The following is an 18,195-nucleotide window of genomic DNA, read 5'->3' on the forward strand; positions in this document are numbered from 1 at the left end:
GATTTATGTATGTCTCTGTCTCTCATTTCTCATTTGTGTTATTTTCTTTTGTTCTGACTCCCTGAGCCTTCCACACTGAAAACCACCCACAATTTTTCATCAATGTTTTGTTGTCCTGTTTTTAATACCCCAAGAAAATCTTCATGTCTTTATTTTGCATGTACACAAGTGTGATGTGATTTAGCTGTCACCAGTATGATCAAAATTCTGAGTAGTCAGGTCGTGTACAACAAAACACAAGGACTGTAAACAGTATGCTTGGCATAGTTTATGTGATCTTCCCCTGCGTCACCAGTTGTTTTGATTTTCTGCTTTCTAGTACATCTCTTAGAGCTGGACAGTTCACAGGGTAAAGAGTACTGCTCAGTGATCGATATAACAGTTTTGTCAGTCATTCTCTTGTCTCATTAGTCTCAATCTCATGTGTGCTGTGCAGCAATAATTTCACATAAGTCTGTAAGTGGCCTGATTTTTAGAATAAGTATGTACCTGTGCCTCCAATGAATATGAACCTGTAATGTCATTCTCCATCCCCAGTCCAAGTACTGAGAGTTACATTTGAACAACATGAACATTTCACTGAAACTTGCCAATCTTTCTTCTTTGTTATAACACGTGAAAATAAGACAGAGCAACAATGACAAAATTGTAATCAGAATCTTATTCATGCTCTCATTGTATGGTAAATACTTAAAATGCAGTTAGCACCTGAGTTTTTAGGAAAGGTGTGTCCGTTTGTATGCAGGGGGTGGCGGTTCCCTGCAGCCAGTAACTTTTAAATCTGGCATCCGTCAATAAAAGAGGAAAAAAAGAGAGATGGGGGAAAAAGAGAAGATCTGCGGCAGACTTGCCCAAAGTGGAGCCAACGTTCACAGCTTTGCACACTAAGTTGTGTTTTCACCACTGTCAGATGTCACCATTAGATTTGATTTAATCAGCTCTGTCCTGCACTGTTGTATCACCTTTCAAACCGATAGCATAAAAAACAAAGAGAGAAGGTTACAGGCAACAGCCTTTTGAAATGGCCTGTCTCCCACTGCTATGTAATCCCTTTTCTCTTTAACCTCACCCAATTTACACAAACCAAGGCATGGTATCTGAATAAACAAACACAAATCTTTGCAGCAAATCATTAGCAGTATGCTTTTATTATCATTAATAAAATCGTAACTTTTCTCTATACTTTATTGCACCTTTTTTAGGGACTCTCAAAACCCTTTACAAACATAAATAAATTTAGCCTCAAGAGCCCTGAGGTTGGTAATTATTATCCCCATTTACAAGGTAGTGAATTAGAGGCACAGAGAAGTTAAAGTGATTTGCTCAAAGTCACACAGCAAGTGACAGAACTCGGATTAAAATCTAACATCTTTTGGATGCCCTCATAATACACCACAACAAAAGGTTTACTAAAGCATTAGTCTAGCGAGGTATTTATATTGCTCTCATCTCCACAGTACCGGAGCATCTCCATTAAAACAAGTCTTTACCAAGGTAGTGCAGATCCATCCCAAGCAAAGAACTTTCCTGTTTTCCCCATATCAAGGTTCTCAATAATAGTCATTAGACAATTAACTGAATATTCTGGGGTGAACAGTTTGTCCTTGGGAACGTTCCTGTGATAAGGCTTTGATAAGTCAGTATTCACAGTTCCTGGATGCAATGAAACACACACCACTTTAGTTTTCCCTCTTCCAAGTTCAATGCTGAGATTCTTGGTAGCCATGTTCAAAGCTGCTTTAGACATCCTGTAGCTATACCATCCACCTAAGGCTAAAAACAATATGTCAGGTAAGCAAGTTCTGCAAAGCCACAAGCAGGATTATGTCATAATTGTAGCATGTTAATATATTTGGCAGATTTCAGAATAATATATTAGTGAATATCCCTTTGGTCATTTGCTGGTACATACAGCATTATCCCGTATTTTTTAGCCATGGGGAAGGCTGTATTTTTTTCTTGAAAAAGATCTAGCAAAACCAATGGATTCATCATTGTCTTGTTTGTCTTTCTGAAAGATAAGCTCCTTGCTCAACCAGATGTTATGAATTTGATGCAACAACCACTGCATAAAATTCTGTGGTCTGTTATGCAAAAAGTCAAAATAGATTATCATAATGGTCCTTTCTGGCCTTAAAATCTAAGAAAAATACAACAAAATAAGTAATTATAGAAAAAAGAATAGTGGACTCTTACTATTTACCCCTTAGTTTCCTTCTAAATTCAGTTACCTAGTTCTTTTACATTTACCTCCCCATTTTTATTTGCCCAGGGACAGATAGGAAGTCAACGGCAGAATTGAGATAAGTTTTCAGGAAGTCCTTTCTCCCAGTTCTGTACTCAATCTACTAGTTAACACTGAACTCAAGGTTCATGTTTACCTATGCCATGCTAGCAGTAGCCATCTGATTTTAAAAAGTACCATAGTGTCTATTTTAGAATTTCTTGTGTTGGATAATTAATTCCCTGAGAGTATGAGTCACCCAACCAAAAATGAGTCACTCTCTAATTTTATACTAATATTATACCTAAAATAAAAGTTTTTTTCCTTCATCACCCATTTACTTTAGCATGTAATTAATCCTTTTCACAAAGTCTCAGAAATGCAGCTTTATGTAAAGGATTTTTTAAATTTACTGTTAGAATAATTCTCAACTTTTTATAAAGCTGTTTATCCAGAAAAATCCACAGTGTTTTACAAATGACATATAAAAGGTATATAAAGAAATGACTTCCGCACCCCCCAAATGCACGCACATATGAAGTGAAACATAGCATGTATAAGCTAGTGCACAGCAGTACTACACAACAAAATACAACTGGAAGTGAAAGATATCATATCCAATTGAAACTGCAGGAGGAAGTTTAGAGGAACAAAAAGGAATAACTCAAAATGGAATTTTGCCAAGACAAAAGGGTTAACATCCTATTCTTGAAAAAAAAAAAGGGGGGGGGGCCTTAGAATCTTCAGTTACCACAAATGGTCAGGTTCGTTGGTGCTTTATAACACACTATCATTTTGTATCGCGCCTTTCATACTTTCGCTCTATAATAGGTGCAAGCACAGTCTGAACAAGGAAGCCTGGCATGTTTCAAAACTGCTGTTTCATTGGGAAAACTGACTGGAACTTGTTGTAACAGAGTGGGATATGACAGGATCAAATTATGAACTTTATGTTGTACTGTGTATGGAAATAGTACCTATGTGACTTCATAAGTCTGAACTTGTCCAAGGGAAAGCCTCTTATTAGGCTGCAATCCAGACAGTCGCCCTGCCTGGGCAAGGTGTTTGGCACCTCACTGCAGGGCTATCACTGAGAAGCCATCAAGACTTCAATCTGGGGCTACTGACTTTGATTGTCTCTCAACTTCTGGCCCTACCCCCACAGAACAATGTTTTTTCTACACAGGGGTTCACAACATGGGAGGATGAGCAAGTATGGCGAGTGGGTCTGGATCTTCTCAGTTGGAGCACGCATCACAAAGACAGAGACCCTGTTTAAGAGGGTGGTTCTGTTCTGTGCAGTGGGCTGACCATTGCCAGCCATAAGAAAGATGTGCCGGAGAGACACTGCCCAGCTTGAAATGCTGATGAACCACTGACTCTCAGAAGGGGTGAGCTAAGACTAGGGGCATCTCAGGACTTTTGTTATTTTCAAAAAATCTGTAACTGTGACCCAAGAACCTTTTAATGCCAACTGGCCAGGGGGTGTAAAGGGTTTATAGAAATCTCTTGAGTCTTGTGTATACTTTCTAGTTCACCAAAGAATGCCAAGGGATCTTGACTAAAAGCCTTTGTCACAATGGTCATTAGTATAATTGTGAAATGTATGTACAGATACTATGTAAGGAGTTATATATATATATATATATATATATATATATATATATACACACACACACACACACACACACACACAAACACACACACACACTTACACTGAAACACTATGTTTTTAAAATCTGTATCAAGGTAGTGGCCACCAGCAAAGGTGAAAAACAGGTTTGCCTCCAGACAGGATGTAAATTAAGCATTAATCAGGGATCTGGGGCAAAAATTGGGGATTGGTCCTGCTTTGAGCAGGGGGTTGGACTAGATGACCTCCTGAGGTCCCTTCCAACCCTGATATTCTATGATTCTATGATTATAAGGTAACACAATGGATGCCCATTTACAGATGAAGTCAAATGTTAACAAGTAGGTGTGAAGTCAACACCGAAAGAGCACACTGGGAAAAAAAACAAGCCACGAGTTCTTTCCAGTCTAAGAGTACAGACAATGAACTTTGGGGGGAATTTCTAGAAAAGAAAGAAGACACGCTGAGATCCTGCATCTAGGAAGTAAACAGACAGCATGTTTATATTATATGAAAACAGTGTCTGAGCCAATCTTGGTTGAAAATGCTGAAGAGGCCTTTCCATAAAACTTCATTAGATAGGAGTTAACCTGTTACATTTAGTATCTAGAAAGCGAGTTATGATTTTGTTTTATATGTAACCATTTGGTTCCAATATCCTTACTCATTATTGCCTGAATCTTGGATCCCCAATAGTAAACTTATTCTTGTTTTCACTATAGAATCATAGAACTGGAAGGGACCTCGAGAGGTCATGTAGTCCAGTTCCCTGCACTCAAGGCAGGACTAAGTACTATCTAGACCACCCCTGACAGGTGTTTGTCCAACCTGCTCTTAAAAATCCCCAATGATGGAGATTCCACAGCTCCCTAGGCAATTTGTTCCTGTGTTTAACTACCTTGACAGTTAGGAAGTTTTTCCTTGCCCTTGCTGCAATTTAAGCCCACTGTTTCTTGTCCTATCCTCAGAGGTTAAGAAGAACAATTTTTTCTCCCTCCTCCTTATAACCTTTTATGAACTTGAAAACCGTTATCAAGCCCCCTATCAGTCTTGTCTTTTCCAGACGATAAATATATCTAAGTGTTGTGGCGTTAAGCAAAGTGCTGATCCTGAGCTGGCTCTTACAAGCTAGTGTGTCTACCACTGTTCCTTTGGGAACAGCATGGTTGGTAGTTCTACGGGGGTTCAGTGGATAAGGAGCTGACTATACAGGGAATGGTCTGAGAGGGTTCAGGGGTTGGTGTGGGCCATTCACTAACCTACACAGAGGGAGCAAGGGCTTGCACAGGCCATGAAAGAAGTGCTTGATGTGTTGCCAGAGGCTGGTGGATTCAGGGAGCTGATTCACAGCAGGCACCAACAAGGCTGCCTCACGTGTAAGGGCAAGTGGTGGTGAGGTGTCTCCCCACCCTGGGTACCCCTAGGGAGTGTCACAGTAACTCTTGAGTTTGAAGAGTAAAAGTTACTAGGTTAAGAAATTCCATTGCTAAGCCTGTGTTCTTTGTTTTCCTGCCACATTGTCACTGCCAGGAAGCTCTCTCCATCCTGAGCCTGTCGTGTGTTCCCCCTGCTCTGTGGAAATGGGGTGAATGGGGTGCAGGAGCAGGGGGGAAGGGGACACCTTGACATTAGCCCCGCTCTCCCCCCCAAGCAAGTAGGAGGCTCTGGAGAGCAGCTCCAAGGCAGAGGGCAGGAGCAGCACACGGCAGTGGGGGCAGGACAGCTGAACTGCTGGCAATTGATAGCCTGCTGGGCAGCTGCCGCACAGGGAACTTAGAGGAGGGGGGAGCTGATAGGGGGCCGGGCGGTCCACCCTGGTTCCAAGCCCCCACCAGCTAGTGCAAACGGGCTGCTCTTCCTGCCAGCAGTGGACAAAGAAGGTGGCTGCCGAAAGACTTTATAAGGGAGCATTGCACAACTTTAAATGAGCATGTTCCCTAATTGATCAGCAACGAAACAACATTAACCAGAATGACTTTAAGCGAGGCGTTACTGTACACTGAAATAAGCCCTATACGTCTTGTGGAGTTATTATGTCAGGGAACGTCTACACTAGCAAAGTTACAGCACTGGCAGATACAGCGCTGCTCAGGGAGCGCTGAAGGGAAACCGCTGTTGTATTTTCACACTGTTAGCTGCCTGCCCAATTGCGTGTTCACACTTGTGCTGGTATTCGGAGCGGTGCACTCTGGGCAGCTATCCCACAGAGCACCTCTTCCTTCTCTACCGCTAAGAGTTGTAGGAAGGCGGAGGGGGTTGCGGGACATTGTGGGTCCAAACCCCAAATAAATCCGTTTTACCCTGTATAAACTTTTTACAGGGTAAACTCATAAACCGTACACCCTCTATAACACTGATAGAGAGATATGCACAGCTGTTTGCCCCCACAGGTATTAATACTTACTCTGGATTAATTAATAAGTAAAAAGTGATTTTATTAAATACAAAAAGGAGGATTTAAGTGGTTCCAAGTAATAACAGACAAAACAAAGTAAATTACCAAGCAAAATAAAATACAACATGCAAGTCTAAGCCTAACACAGTAAGAAGCTGAATACAGATAAAATCTCTCCCTCAGAGATGTTTCAATAAGCTTCTTTCACAGACTGAAACAAAAACAACAAGGAGTCTGGTGGCACCTCAAAGACTAACAGATTTATTTGGGCATAAGCTTTTGTGGTTAAAACACCACTTCTTCAGATGCATGGAGTGAAAATTACAAATGCAGGCATTATATAATGACACATAAAGGGAAGGGAGTTACCTCACAAGTGGAGAACCAGTGTTGACAGGGCCAATTCAATCAGGGTGGATGTAGTCCACTCCCAACAATAGATGAGGAGGTGTCAATTCCAGGAGAGGCAAAGCTGCTTTTGTAATGAGCCAGCCACTCCCAGTCCCTACTCAAGCCCAAATTAATGGTGTTAAATTTGCAAATGAGTTTTAGTTCTGCTGTTTCTCTTTGAAGTCTGTTTCTGAAGTTTTTTGGTCAAGTATAGCTACTTTTAAATCTGCTATAGAATGTCCAGGAGGATTGAACTGTTCTCCCACTGGCTTTTGTATGTTACCATTCCTGATGTCCGATTTGAGTCCATTTATTCTTTTACGTAGGGACTGTCCGGTTTGGCCAATGTACATGGCAGAGGGGCATTGCTGGCACATGATGGCATATATAACATTAGTAGACGTGCAGGTGAATGAGTCTCTGATGGTGTGGCTGATGCAGTTGGGTCCTCTGATGGTGTCGCTACAGTAGATATGGGGACAGAGTTGGCAATGAGGTTTGCTACAGGGATTGGTTCCTGGATTAGTGTTTCTGTGGTGTTGTGTGTAGTTGCTGGTGAGTATTTGCTTCAGGTTGGGGGGCTGTCTGTAAGCGAGGACTGACTTGGAGTTACACCTCAGAAAGCTGCTTTACTGCATAGAAACTTGCCAGTGTAGACAAGGCCTCAGTGTAGTAGGGCACTTACATCAGTGGGAGGAAGGCTGAAGTGTAGACACTGACATACTTAGGTCAACATAAACTGCCTTATGTTGACCTAACTGTGCAGTGTATACCAGCTCTGAGGCCTTTTATGACTGAAGTTTGAGTTTCACATCTCACACAAAAAACCTCATGTGAAATCCTGGCTTTGTTGAAATCACTAGCAAAATTCTCATTGACTTTAATCGAGCCAGGATTTCACTCATCTCCAGCATCAGAATGACCCCTTGCATCATGCTTGGGACATCAGCTCAATATTGAGTCAAAGGGGAAAATGCCACACAAGGACTCCATACCAATATCAATTCCTGCAGTTTGTGAGTTCTCTCTCTCCAATTCAATGACTGGCCCAGCCCAATACTGCTCAATTTATGATATTTGACAGAGTCACATCCCCAAATGGTATAGCTAAAAGTTACAACAGACCCAGAAATTGCATTTAATGTCTCTAAAGTTTATATTAAAGAGACTTACCTATCCAAACACTGATCTTCCAAATTATGAGGGATAAAATGAAACCCTCTACTTAAATTATAAGAAATGTTTACAAAAACTTTTTGGAATGGATTTTTAAAATACTCCTTGAATATTCATAGTGCACATACTGTCTTGAATATTTGATAAATAAATATGTCATTCACCACATGCACCTGAACAGGAATATACAAATTTTAAAATTAAAAAATTGCTGCAGAATATACCCCCATAATTACTTTTAGCAGTGAGAAGGAATAAAGAAAATAATTCAATATATATTTGTTAGACAACATAGCAGTACAATTTAAGCAGAATTATTCTTTTTACTTCACAAACCATTTTTGCAGGAAAAATATAAATTAAGATGCAGTAATACTTAGAAAATTACAGTGATCTTCTGCATTGATATTAGCTACGCTGGCCCACACCAGCTGGATGTTATAAAACATTAATATATCAATCATTTATCTTCTTATATGAAAAATAATTAGGTTACTGCATAACATTCATGTCAAACAGTACTTACCATTGTCTCCTATGGAGCCTACTTTAGCTGTCAGGTTCACCAGTATGGCCCTATGCTGTTTGGCCTGGTCAGCAAACTGATGTCCAAATGCTCCAGTTCCTTTCCGCAACAGAGGGGCAAAATATTTAGCCATCACTAGGGGCCCTATGGTATTTGTTGCCAATGTTATGGAAAGACCCTAGAACATTAAGAAAAAGAAGAAAAAAGTAGAAACTGCAAAGATAAATAGTCTACAGCCAGCAAATTCCAGTTTTAAAGTTCCATCTTGTGCTAACAAAAGATATAAAATCACGTCATCATCTCAGTGTGATACCATTATCACTAACAAACATTACGCATTATTGGTCCTGACTTAGCCCATCTAAAATGGTATACTGTAATGTAAGGGGTGACCCTTTCAGAAGTGTTGACAAATCCATATTACTATAGTTTACATTGCGGTGATGGTCAAAAATCCAGTGAGGATCAGAGTCCCATTATGCTAGGCAGAGTACAAATGCCTCAGAAGGTATTATCTGTCCTGAGGAGCAATCTTTTTTAAAAAGACAGAAGATAAAAAGGTGGGAGAAACCATGCAAGCAAAGTAATGCGCACATGCCTTATTAATTCCATTTCTTCTTCCTTGTCAGATAAATTATTAATTCATTTTTGTTTAGTTAGACTCAATATGGAGCATTGCTGCTTTGTGGCATTTTGTTACATGCACTTATTGAAGGCTAGTTAAATTAAAACGATTTAACCTAAAACACCAAGTAGCATTTTTTTTTTCTTTTTTGTGGCCACTGACACTGAAAACAAATCATTAAACTACTTTAGCTCTTTCTGACTTTGCTGATATTGTTTGAACTTTGAAACATTGGTCACTGGGTATCTGGAAATAAACAACTGGTACTAAAACATGTTGTTTAGTCGCAGGAGCATACAGGTTTAAACTAAGAGGTCATAGCTCAAATTATCTATTCAGATCATCAGAATGTGAAACTCTAAGGACAGTCAATTCATGTATGCTTTGGAGTTAAATTATTAACTTGGAATACTAGAGTGAAGGTCATGAATGCCATTCCATTCTAAGGCTCCAATACTGCAAAGATTTATGCAGGTGCTTAACTTTAAGCATGTGAGGAGTCCATTGTGTTCTTTATAGCATCAGGGCTAATACATTTGTTTTTCTCTTCTAAGAATTTTCTGAACTTTTTTTCCCTAAAAAATCTCAAGCTTAGTCTAGCCCAGGAAACCAACAATATGAGTTAAATCAAGAAAAAAAAACAAGAGTTACTTAACACACAACACAAGATGAAGGGACGGAACAGGCAACGTTCTGTAACTGAGGTTATGTCTACACTAACACTTTTGTCAGTAAAACTTTTTGTCAGTTAGGGGTGTGAAAAAACATACCCCTGACCGACATAGTTTCACCGACAAAAGCGCCAGTGTGGACAGCGCTATGTTGGTGGGAGACTCTCTCCCGCCGACTTAGTTACCGCCACTCGTTGGGGGTGGTTTAACTATGCCGACAGGAGAACTCTCTCCCGCTGGCATAGAGCGGCTACACGGGAGACCTTAAAGCAGCACAGCTCCTGCAGTACAACTGTCCCACTCTAAGGGCTTGGCTACACTTGTGAGTTACAGCGCAATAAAGGAGCCCTGGGTGCACAAGCTCACTACCCGTCCACACTGGCAAGGCACGTAGACCGCTCTGACTCCGCGGCTACAGCGCTGCTGGTACTCCACCTCGGCGAGTGGAATAATGTTTGCTGCACCCCTGCTGGAGTGCCGCAGCGCCAGTGTGAACGAGGTGTTGCTTTACTGCGCACTGATCAGCCTCCAGAAACGACCCATAATCCCCCTGAGTCAAGTGGCCACTCGTCATTGTTTGGAATCGGCTGTAGGAATGCGGAAATGCCCACTGAAAGCTCCATTTCTGACAGCCGGCTGCTTATCTCCTCCAAGACAAAGCAACCATTAGTGTGGAATGCTGTGTGTGAGAGAGAGAGGCGGGGGGGGGGGGGGTCTGCCGCTGTCTAAACTTACAAGACAGCATGCTGACATGCTCTCAGCCCCCCAAAAACCCACTCTCTCCCCCACCCACATACACACAACACACTCCCTGTTACACTCCACTGCCGCCCCCTCCCGGCCCGCCATTTGAAAAGCATGTTGCAGCCACTTGCATGCTGGGATAGCTGCCCATAATGCACTGCTCCCAATGCCGCTGAAAGTGCCGCAAATGTGGCCACGCCAGTGCGCTTGAAGCTGTCAGTGTGGACAGACTGCAGCACTTTCCCTACTGCGCTCTACAAAGGCTGGTTTAACTCAAAGTGCTCTACATCTGCAAGTGTAGCCATGCCCTAAGGTCTGTAGTGTAGACATAGCCTAAAGAAAAACAGGGAAATAGGAATAGCCCACTTAGCAGACAGTTATGCTTAGTGAAGTCATTTCACATTCAGAAAGAGATAAAACAAACATACAAACCCCCAAACTATTATATTGTTGTTACTTAAGGTTAGGGATCTGATGAAGACAGGGTGGGATTTTCAAAAGCACCTAAGTGAAGCACAAGTCCCACTGAAAATCCTATCCTTAATTAGAATCATAGAATATCAGGGTTGGAAGGGACCTCAGGAGGTCATCTAGTCCAACCCCCTGCTCAAAGCAGGACCAGTCCCCAATTAAATCATCCCAGCCAGGGCTTTGTCAAGCCTGACCTTAAAAACTTCCAAGGAAGGAGATTCTACCGCCTCCCTAGGTAACGCATATAAATGTGCATAGAAATGCTGGCCAGCTGCAGGGATGCATAGCCAAAACCTGAGCTGCACTGTGACCTCTGGGCCAGGTTGCAACACCCAGAGAGGGACCGAGGCCCAGACCCACGTGACTGGAGCTGAGCCCCATTGCTGGGTTGGGTGAGTGCAGTGTGGGCTTCCCCTCCAACTCTTGTCCCTGCAGCCCCCCCTCAGTGGTAATTTCTTTGGAAGGGTGGAGGCCCTCACTGTCAGATTTTGCCCCAGGCTCCCTAAAGCTCTGTGCGGCCCTGGCTAGTAGGTCTACTGTGAAACCAGTGAGAAATAATTTTACTTCCACTGTCATTATTGTGGAACATGATGTAAGGATGTATATTTGGGGAGATGAGGGAAGGGATTGCTTTTTGTTATTTCATAGCTCTCTGAAGTGTGCTATTGCCATTTTTCCTTTTTTTACCCTCACCAAAGACTTAAGTTATTTTTGAGTTGTGCTAACTGGCCAAAATACATTTTATTCAACATATTTTTCAAACATTCTTTGAAGCTGCACAATGCAAACATACTTACTCCTCAATGTGCTTTATGTTTAGACCATGCTAGTTTTGAAAGAAAGTTCTGAAGGCCCGAAAATAACATCTTGAACATACCTGGTGCATTTTCATGACTGAAATATACCTGCACAGTTCCAGATGGGCACACTCCGTCTATCTGGAAGCATGCGTGCTGAAGAACAGCTGTCCAAACAGGCCCTCTAAATTTGGGCACCTTGCCAGCTGTGTGTGTCCCCTTTTTCTTTTCTCGGTGGTTGTTGTTTTTAATTACATAAACACATTCAGTTCAAATGTCATGCATCCTGGAGCTCTGCACTCCAGAGTGCACTGTGCATTGATGAGTATGCAACAACGGGAATGGCTGGCTGGAGAAAAAGCCCACTAGACCCGTTTCTGTTGCCATGAGGAGCCCTTTCTCCTGGCACTGGATGAGACCCAGTAGGTGGCATGTTTTTTCTTCTCAGGCCGCTAGTCACCTATTTCAACATGAACATGCTTTTAAAGCCATGATGCATGTTCAGGTGTCTACTGATATATTTATTGAAATACACCAGCTGCGACCAGATCATAGAATCATAGAATATCAGGGTTGGAAGGGACCTCAGGAGGTCATCTAGTCCAACCCCCTGCTCAAAGCAGGACCAATCCCCAATTAAATCATCCCAGCCAGGGCTTTGTCAAGCCTGACCTTAAAAACTTCTAAGGAAGGAGATTCTACCACCTCCCTAGGTAATGCATTCCAATGTTTCACCACCCTCCTAGTGAAAAAGTTTTTCCTAATATCCAACCTAAACCTCCCCCACTGCAACTTGACACCATTACTCCTTGTCCTGTCATCTTCTACCACTGAGAACAGTCTAGATCCATCCTCTTTGGAATCACCTCTCAGGTAGCTGAAAGCAGCTATCAAATCCCCCCTCATTCTTCTCTTCTGCAGACTAAACAATCCCAGTTCCCTCTGCCTCTCCTCATAGCTCATGTGTTCCAGACCCCGAATCATTTTTGTTGCCCTTCACTGGACTGTCTCCAATTTTTCCACATCCTTCTTGTAGTGTGGGGCCCAAAACTGGACACAGTACTCCAGATGAGGCCTCACCAATGTCGAATAGAGGGGAACGATCACGTCCCTCGATCTGCTCGCTCTGCCTCTACTTATACATCCCAAAATGCCATTGGCCTTCTTGGCAACAAGGGCACACTGTTGACTCATATCCAGCTTCTCGTCCATTGTCACCCCTAGGTCCTTTTCCGCAGAACTGCTGCCTAGCCATTCGGTCCCTAGTCTGTAGCGGTGCATTGGATTTTTCCGTCCTAAGTGCAGGTCCCTGCACTTATCCTTGTTGAACCTCATCAGATTTCTTTTGGCCCAATCCTCCAATTTGTCTAGGTCCCTCTGTATCCTATCCCTGCCTGCCACTGTATCTACCACTCCTCCTAGTTTAGTATCATTCGCAAATTTGCTGAGAATGCAATCCACACCATCTTCCAGATCATTTATGAAGATATTGAACAAAATCGGCCCCAGGACCGACCCTTGGGGCACTCCACTTGATACCGGCTGCCATCTAGACATGGAGCCATTGATCACTACCCGTTGAGCCCGACAATCTAGCCAACTTTCTACCCACCTTATAGTGCATACATCCAGCCCATAACTTGCTGACAAGAATACTGTGGGAGACCGTGTCAAAAGCTTTGCTAAAGTCAAGAAACAATACGTCCACCGCTTTCCCTTCATCCACAGAACCAGTAATCTCATCATAGAAGGCGATTAGATTAGTCAGGCATGACCTTCCCTTGGTGAATCCATGCTGACTGTTCCTGATCACTTTCCTCTCGTGTAAGTGCTTCAGGATAGATTCCTTGAGGACCTGCTCCATGATTTTTCCGGGGACTGAGGTGAGGCTGACTGGCCTGTAGTTCCCAGGATCCTCCTTCTTCCCTTTTTTAAAGATGGGCACTACATTAGCCTTTTTCCAGTCGTCCGGGACTTCCCCCGATCGCCATGAGTTTTCAAAGATAACGGCCAATGGCTCTGCAATCACATCCGCCAACTCCTTTAGCACTCTCGGATGCAACGCATCCGGCCCCATGGACTTGTGCACGTCCAGCTTTTCTAAATAGTCCCTAACCACTTCTTTCTCCACAGAGGGCTAGCCACCTTCTCCCCATGCTGTGTTGCCCAGCGCAGCAGTCTGGGAGCTGACCTTGTTCGTGAAGACAGAGGCAAAAAAAGCATTGAGTACATTAGCTTTTTCCACATCCTCTGTCACTAGGTTGCCTCCCTCATTCAGTAAGGGGCCCACACTTTCCTTGGCTTTCTTCTTGTTGCCAACATACCTGAAAAAACCCTTCTTGTTACTCTTAACATCTCTTGCTAGCTGCAGCTCCAGGCGCGATTTGGCCCTCCTGATTTCATTCCTACATGCCCGAGCAACATTTTCATACTCTTCCCTGGTCTTCTTGTAAGCTTCTTTTTTATGTTTAAGATCCGCTAGGATTTCACTGTTAAGCCAAGCTGGTTGCCTGCCATATTTACTATTCTTTCAACACATCGGGATGGTTTGTCCCTGTAACCTCAACAGGGATTCTTTGAAATACAGCCAGCTCTCCTGGACTCCTTTCCCCCTCATGTTATTCCCCCAGGGGATCCTACCCATCAGTTCCCTGAGGGAGTCGAAGTCTGCTTTCCTGAAGTCCAGGGTCTGTATTCTGCTGCTTACCTTTCTTCCCTGTGTCAGGATCCTGAACTCAACCAACTCATGGTCACTGCCTCCCAGATTCCCCTCCACTTTTGCTTCCCCTACTAATTCTTCCCGGTTTGTGAGCAGCAGGTCAAGAAAAGCTCTCCCCCTAGTTGGCTCCTCCAGCACTTGCACCAGGAAATTGTCCCCTACATTTTCCAAAAACCTCCTGGATTGTCTGTGCACCGCTGTAGTGCTCTCCCAGCAGATATCAGGATGATTAAAGTTGCCCATGAGAACCAGGGCGTGCGATCTAGTAGCTTCTACGAGTTGCCGGAAGAAAGCCTCATCCACCTCATCCCCCTGGTCTGGTGGTCTATAGCAGACTCCCACCACTACATCACTCTTGTTGCTCACACTTCTAAACTTAATCCAGAGACACTCAGGTTTTTCTGCAGTTTCATACTGGAGCTCTGAGCAGTCATACTGCTCCCTTACATACAGTGCTACTCCCCCACCTTTTCTGCCCTGCCTGTCCTTCCTGAACAGTTTATAACCATCCATGACAGTACTCCAGTCATGTGAGTTATCCCACCAAGTCTCTGTTATTCCAATCACGTCATAATTCCTTGCCTTCACCAGGACCTCCAGTTCTCCCTACTTGTTTCCAAGGCTTTGTGCATTTGTATATAGGCACCTGAGATAACCTGCTGATCGCCCCTCATTCTCAGTATGAGGTAGGAGCCCTCCCCTCCCAGACGTTCCTGCCTGTGCTTCCTCCCGGTATCCTGCTTGCCCACTTACCTCAGGGCTTTGGTCTCCTTCCCCCGGTGAACCTAGTTTAAAGCCCTCCTCACTAGGTTAGCCAGCCTGCTCGCAAAGATGCTCTTCCCTCTCTTCGTTAGGTGGAGCCCGTCTCTGCCCAGCACTCCTCCTTCATGGACCACCATCCCATGGTCAAAGAATCCAAAGACTTCTCTCCGAAACCACCTGCGTAGCCATTCGTTGACTTCCACGATTTGACGGTCCCTACCCCAGCCTTTTCCTTCCATGGGGAGGATGGACGAGAACACCATTTGCGCCTCAAACTCCTTTCTCCTTCTTCCCAGAGCCACGTAGTCCGCAGTGATCCGCTCAAGGTCATTCTTGGCAGTATCATTGGTGCCCACGTGGAGAAGCAGGAAGGGATAGCGATCCGAGGGCTTGATGAGTCTCGGCAGTCTCTCCGTCACATCGCGAACCTTAGCCCCTGGCAAGCAGCAGATGTCCTCAAGCGATGGCTTCACAGTTACCAAGCCACCTTCAATAAAAAAAAATCACCCTCTCCTTCAGACCTCCTTCCATTAACAAGCATCCCCACTTCTCTCCACAGCATGTCAATCTAGCCTGGCAGAGATTAATTAGCAAAGACTTAAACTGACACACAATTTGGACAAAACTCCCGAGCAGCTGAGCTCCGAGGGAACGCACGTGCTCACAGCGCTACTGACAGAACGAGGGGTCTTCCAGTTAATCCCACAGGAGCGAAATACACCAGGTCTGCACTAAATACGCTTTTTTTTTTTTTTTTTAACCCCACCGATGTTTCCACTGAAGGAAACTCTGGCCCACCTCTGCCGAGACCTCCTGCAGGCTCGTCTCTCCTCTGGCGCTGGGATGCAACACTGCCCCAGAGTTGATGAGCAGATCCAGCCGGCCATGCTCCTTCGCCACTGCTTCCGCTGCCTCTCGGATCTCTGCCTCCCGGGTGGCGTCCAGCCGCAGCACGGTGAGGTTCTGGGGATACAGCCGGTGCAGCGCTTGTAAGGCGCTGGCTGTTTCGGGGCTCCTGCAGGTAGCGATCACTCTCGCCTCTTTCCGTGCGGATAAAATGTGTTTGCAGAAGTGCAGGCCGAGCCCCCTGCTGGCTCCCTGCACCAGGACCACCCCTCCTGCCATCACCCCTCCAGCTACACCCTGCACCTCATTCTTCCCCGGCCCGATACCGTATGCTGCCCACTAACTCCACAGGGCCACGCCCTCCGCCCAGGCAGCCCAAAGAAATCAGGGAACCCCCACCGCTCTCTAACTGATCACTGCTAGTGACATGCTGCATTCCCCATAGAGGTGCATGGCTGGCGAGGGGTCCTTCCTGGCAGAACAGACCCGGTTCGCTTGCACCTTTGCATGGGCCAGGGAAGCTGCTACAGCTCTCAGCGAGCACAGGAAACACATGTTCTCAGCGCTCCCGGATCTCTGTCGCATCGAATAGCATCACACGCGTTCAGCCCCCTGCTCTTAGCTGCTGGGGAGGTGTGTGAAGACAACTGGGATTCGTAGTGCCCTGTCTCGTTTCTGTGTTGGCAGCTCACAGGGTTTGGACTCCATTTCCCGGGACCGCCTGGGCTAGGAAAGGCGTTATGAATACAAGGGCAGAGGGAAAATCCTGCTGTCCTGCCCAAAGGACCCTGGGAAATGAAGTCCCAGTCCTATTAGTTCCCATAACAAAGAACGCATCGGGAACTAACGACATCTTCAATATTCTATGTAATAAGGATGTATTAGCCCTCCACTCCCATTAGTGTAAAAAACTGAGGACAGCCCTATCGTGTAATTGTAGATCATGTGGCTATTGTTCCCCCTCCCCCCACAGAGGGGGAAGTCCAGCTGAGCTTCTCCCTACCAGGTCATGATTAAGGGAGAGTTAGAGAAGCATAAGGGAATGAAAAGAGAGATGATGCAATATTGCCAACTCTTCCTATTTTATTGTGAGAGTCACAATATATTTGGTGTTTTTCTTAAAGCACCAGCTCCTGGAGTCAAGTGGTTATGTGAGGATCTCAGCTTTCATTTAAAAAAAGGTAGGTCCATATAAGAACATAAGAACAGTCATACTGGGCAGACCAAAGGTCCATCTTGCCCAGTAGCCTCTCTTCCAACAATGGCCAATACCAGGTGTCCCAGAGGGAATGAATAAAACAGGTAATCATCAAGTGATCCATCCCGTCACCCATTCTCAGCTTCTGGCACACAGAGGCTAAGGACACCATCTCTACCCATGCTGGCTAATAGCCATTAACAGACCTATCCTCCATGAACTTATCTAGTTCTTTTTTTTACCCTGTTATATTTTTGGCCTTCACAACCTCCTCTGGCAAAGAGTTCCACAGCGACTGTGCGTTGTGTGAAGAAATACTTCCTTTTGTTTGTTTTAAATCTGCTGCCTATTAATTTCATTTGGTGACCCCTAGTTCTTGTGTTATGAGAAGAAGTAAATAACACTTCCTTATTTACTTTCTCCATACCAGTCATGATTTTATAGACCTCAATCATATCCCCTCATAGTCATCTCTTTTCCAAGCTGAAAAGTCCCAGTTTTATTAATCTCTCCCCATATGGAAGCCATTCCATACCCCTAATAATTTTTGTTGCCCTTTTCTGAACCTTTTCCAATTCCAATATATCTTTTTTGAGATGGGGCAACCACATCTGCACGCAGTATTCAAGATATGAGCGTATCATGATTTATATAGAGGCAATATGATATTTTCTGTCTTATTATCTATCCCTTTGTTAATGAGTCCCAACATTCTGTTCTCTTTTTTGACTGCTGCTGCACATTGAGTGGATGTTTTCAGAAAACTATCCACAATAACTCCAAGATCTCTTTCTTGAGTGGTAACAGCTAATTTAGACCGCATCATTTTATATGTATAGTTGGGATTATGTTTTCCAATGTGTATTACTTTGCATTTATCAACATTGAATTTCATCTGCCATTTTGTTGTCCAGTCACACAGTTTTAGGCAGTTTATGTCGACATAATTATGTCAGTATCTTATTACATGGGTGGTGGGTGAAACTTCCCTTGGGGCAGGATAGCTCCTTGTCCCGCC

General features: G+C 44.1%; 1 protein-coding gene across 1 annotated transcript; it reads right to left on the reverse strand.

Annotated features, from left to right (window-relative positions):
* Nucleotides 1–1,118: 1,118 nt before the first annotated feature.
* LOC102938369 (C-factor) lies at nucleotides 1,119–16,582 on the reverse strand. Its single transcript, XM_037905067.2, has 3 exons — nucleotides 15,932–16,582; nucleotides 8,345–8,522; nucleotides 1,119–1,773 (listed from the first exon to the last, which is right to left on the reverse strand). Exons 1-3 carry the CDS (start codon nucleotides 16,256–16,258, stop codon nucleotides 1,487–1,489), a joined length of 792 nt encoding a protein of 263 aa, XP_037760995.1. The 5' UTR covers nucleotides 16,259–16,582; the 3' UTR covers nucleotides 1,119–1,486.
* Nucleotides 16,583–18,195: the final 1,613 nt, after the last annotated feature.

This window comes from Chelonia mydas, chromosome 7 (genome assembly GCF_015237465.2).
Source record: "Chelonia mydas isolate rCheMyd1 chromosome 7, rCheMyd1.pri.v2, whole genome shotgun sequence".
In the NCBI taxonomy this organism is placed as follows: Eukaryota; Metazoa; Chordata; order Testudines; family Cheloniidae; genus Chelonia; species Chelonia mydas.

What these genes read in the sequence shown, in the direction of transcription:
- LOC102938369 (XM_037905067.2), bottom strand. Translation starts at nt 16,258, where the DNA reads ATGGCAGGAGGGGTGGTCCTGGTGCAGGGAGCCAGCAGGGGGCTCGGC. An exon ending in TGCAGGAGGTCTCGGCAGAG is followed by an intron (nt 8,523 to 15,931) that starts GTGGGCCAGAGT and finishes TTAATGTTCTAG; the next exon opens with GGTCTTTCCATAACATTGGC. An exon ending in AGGCTCCATAGGAGACAATG is followed by an intron (nt 1,774 to 8,344) that starts GTAAGTACTGTT and finishes TATTGTTTTTAG; the next exon opens with CCTTAGGTGGATGGTATAGC.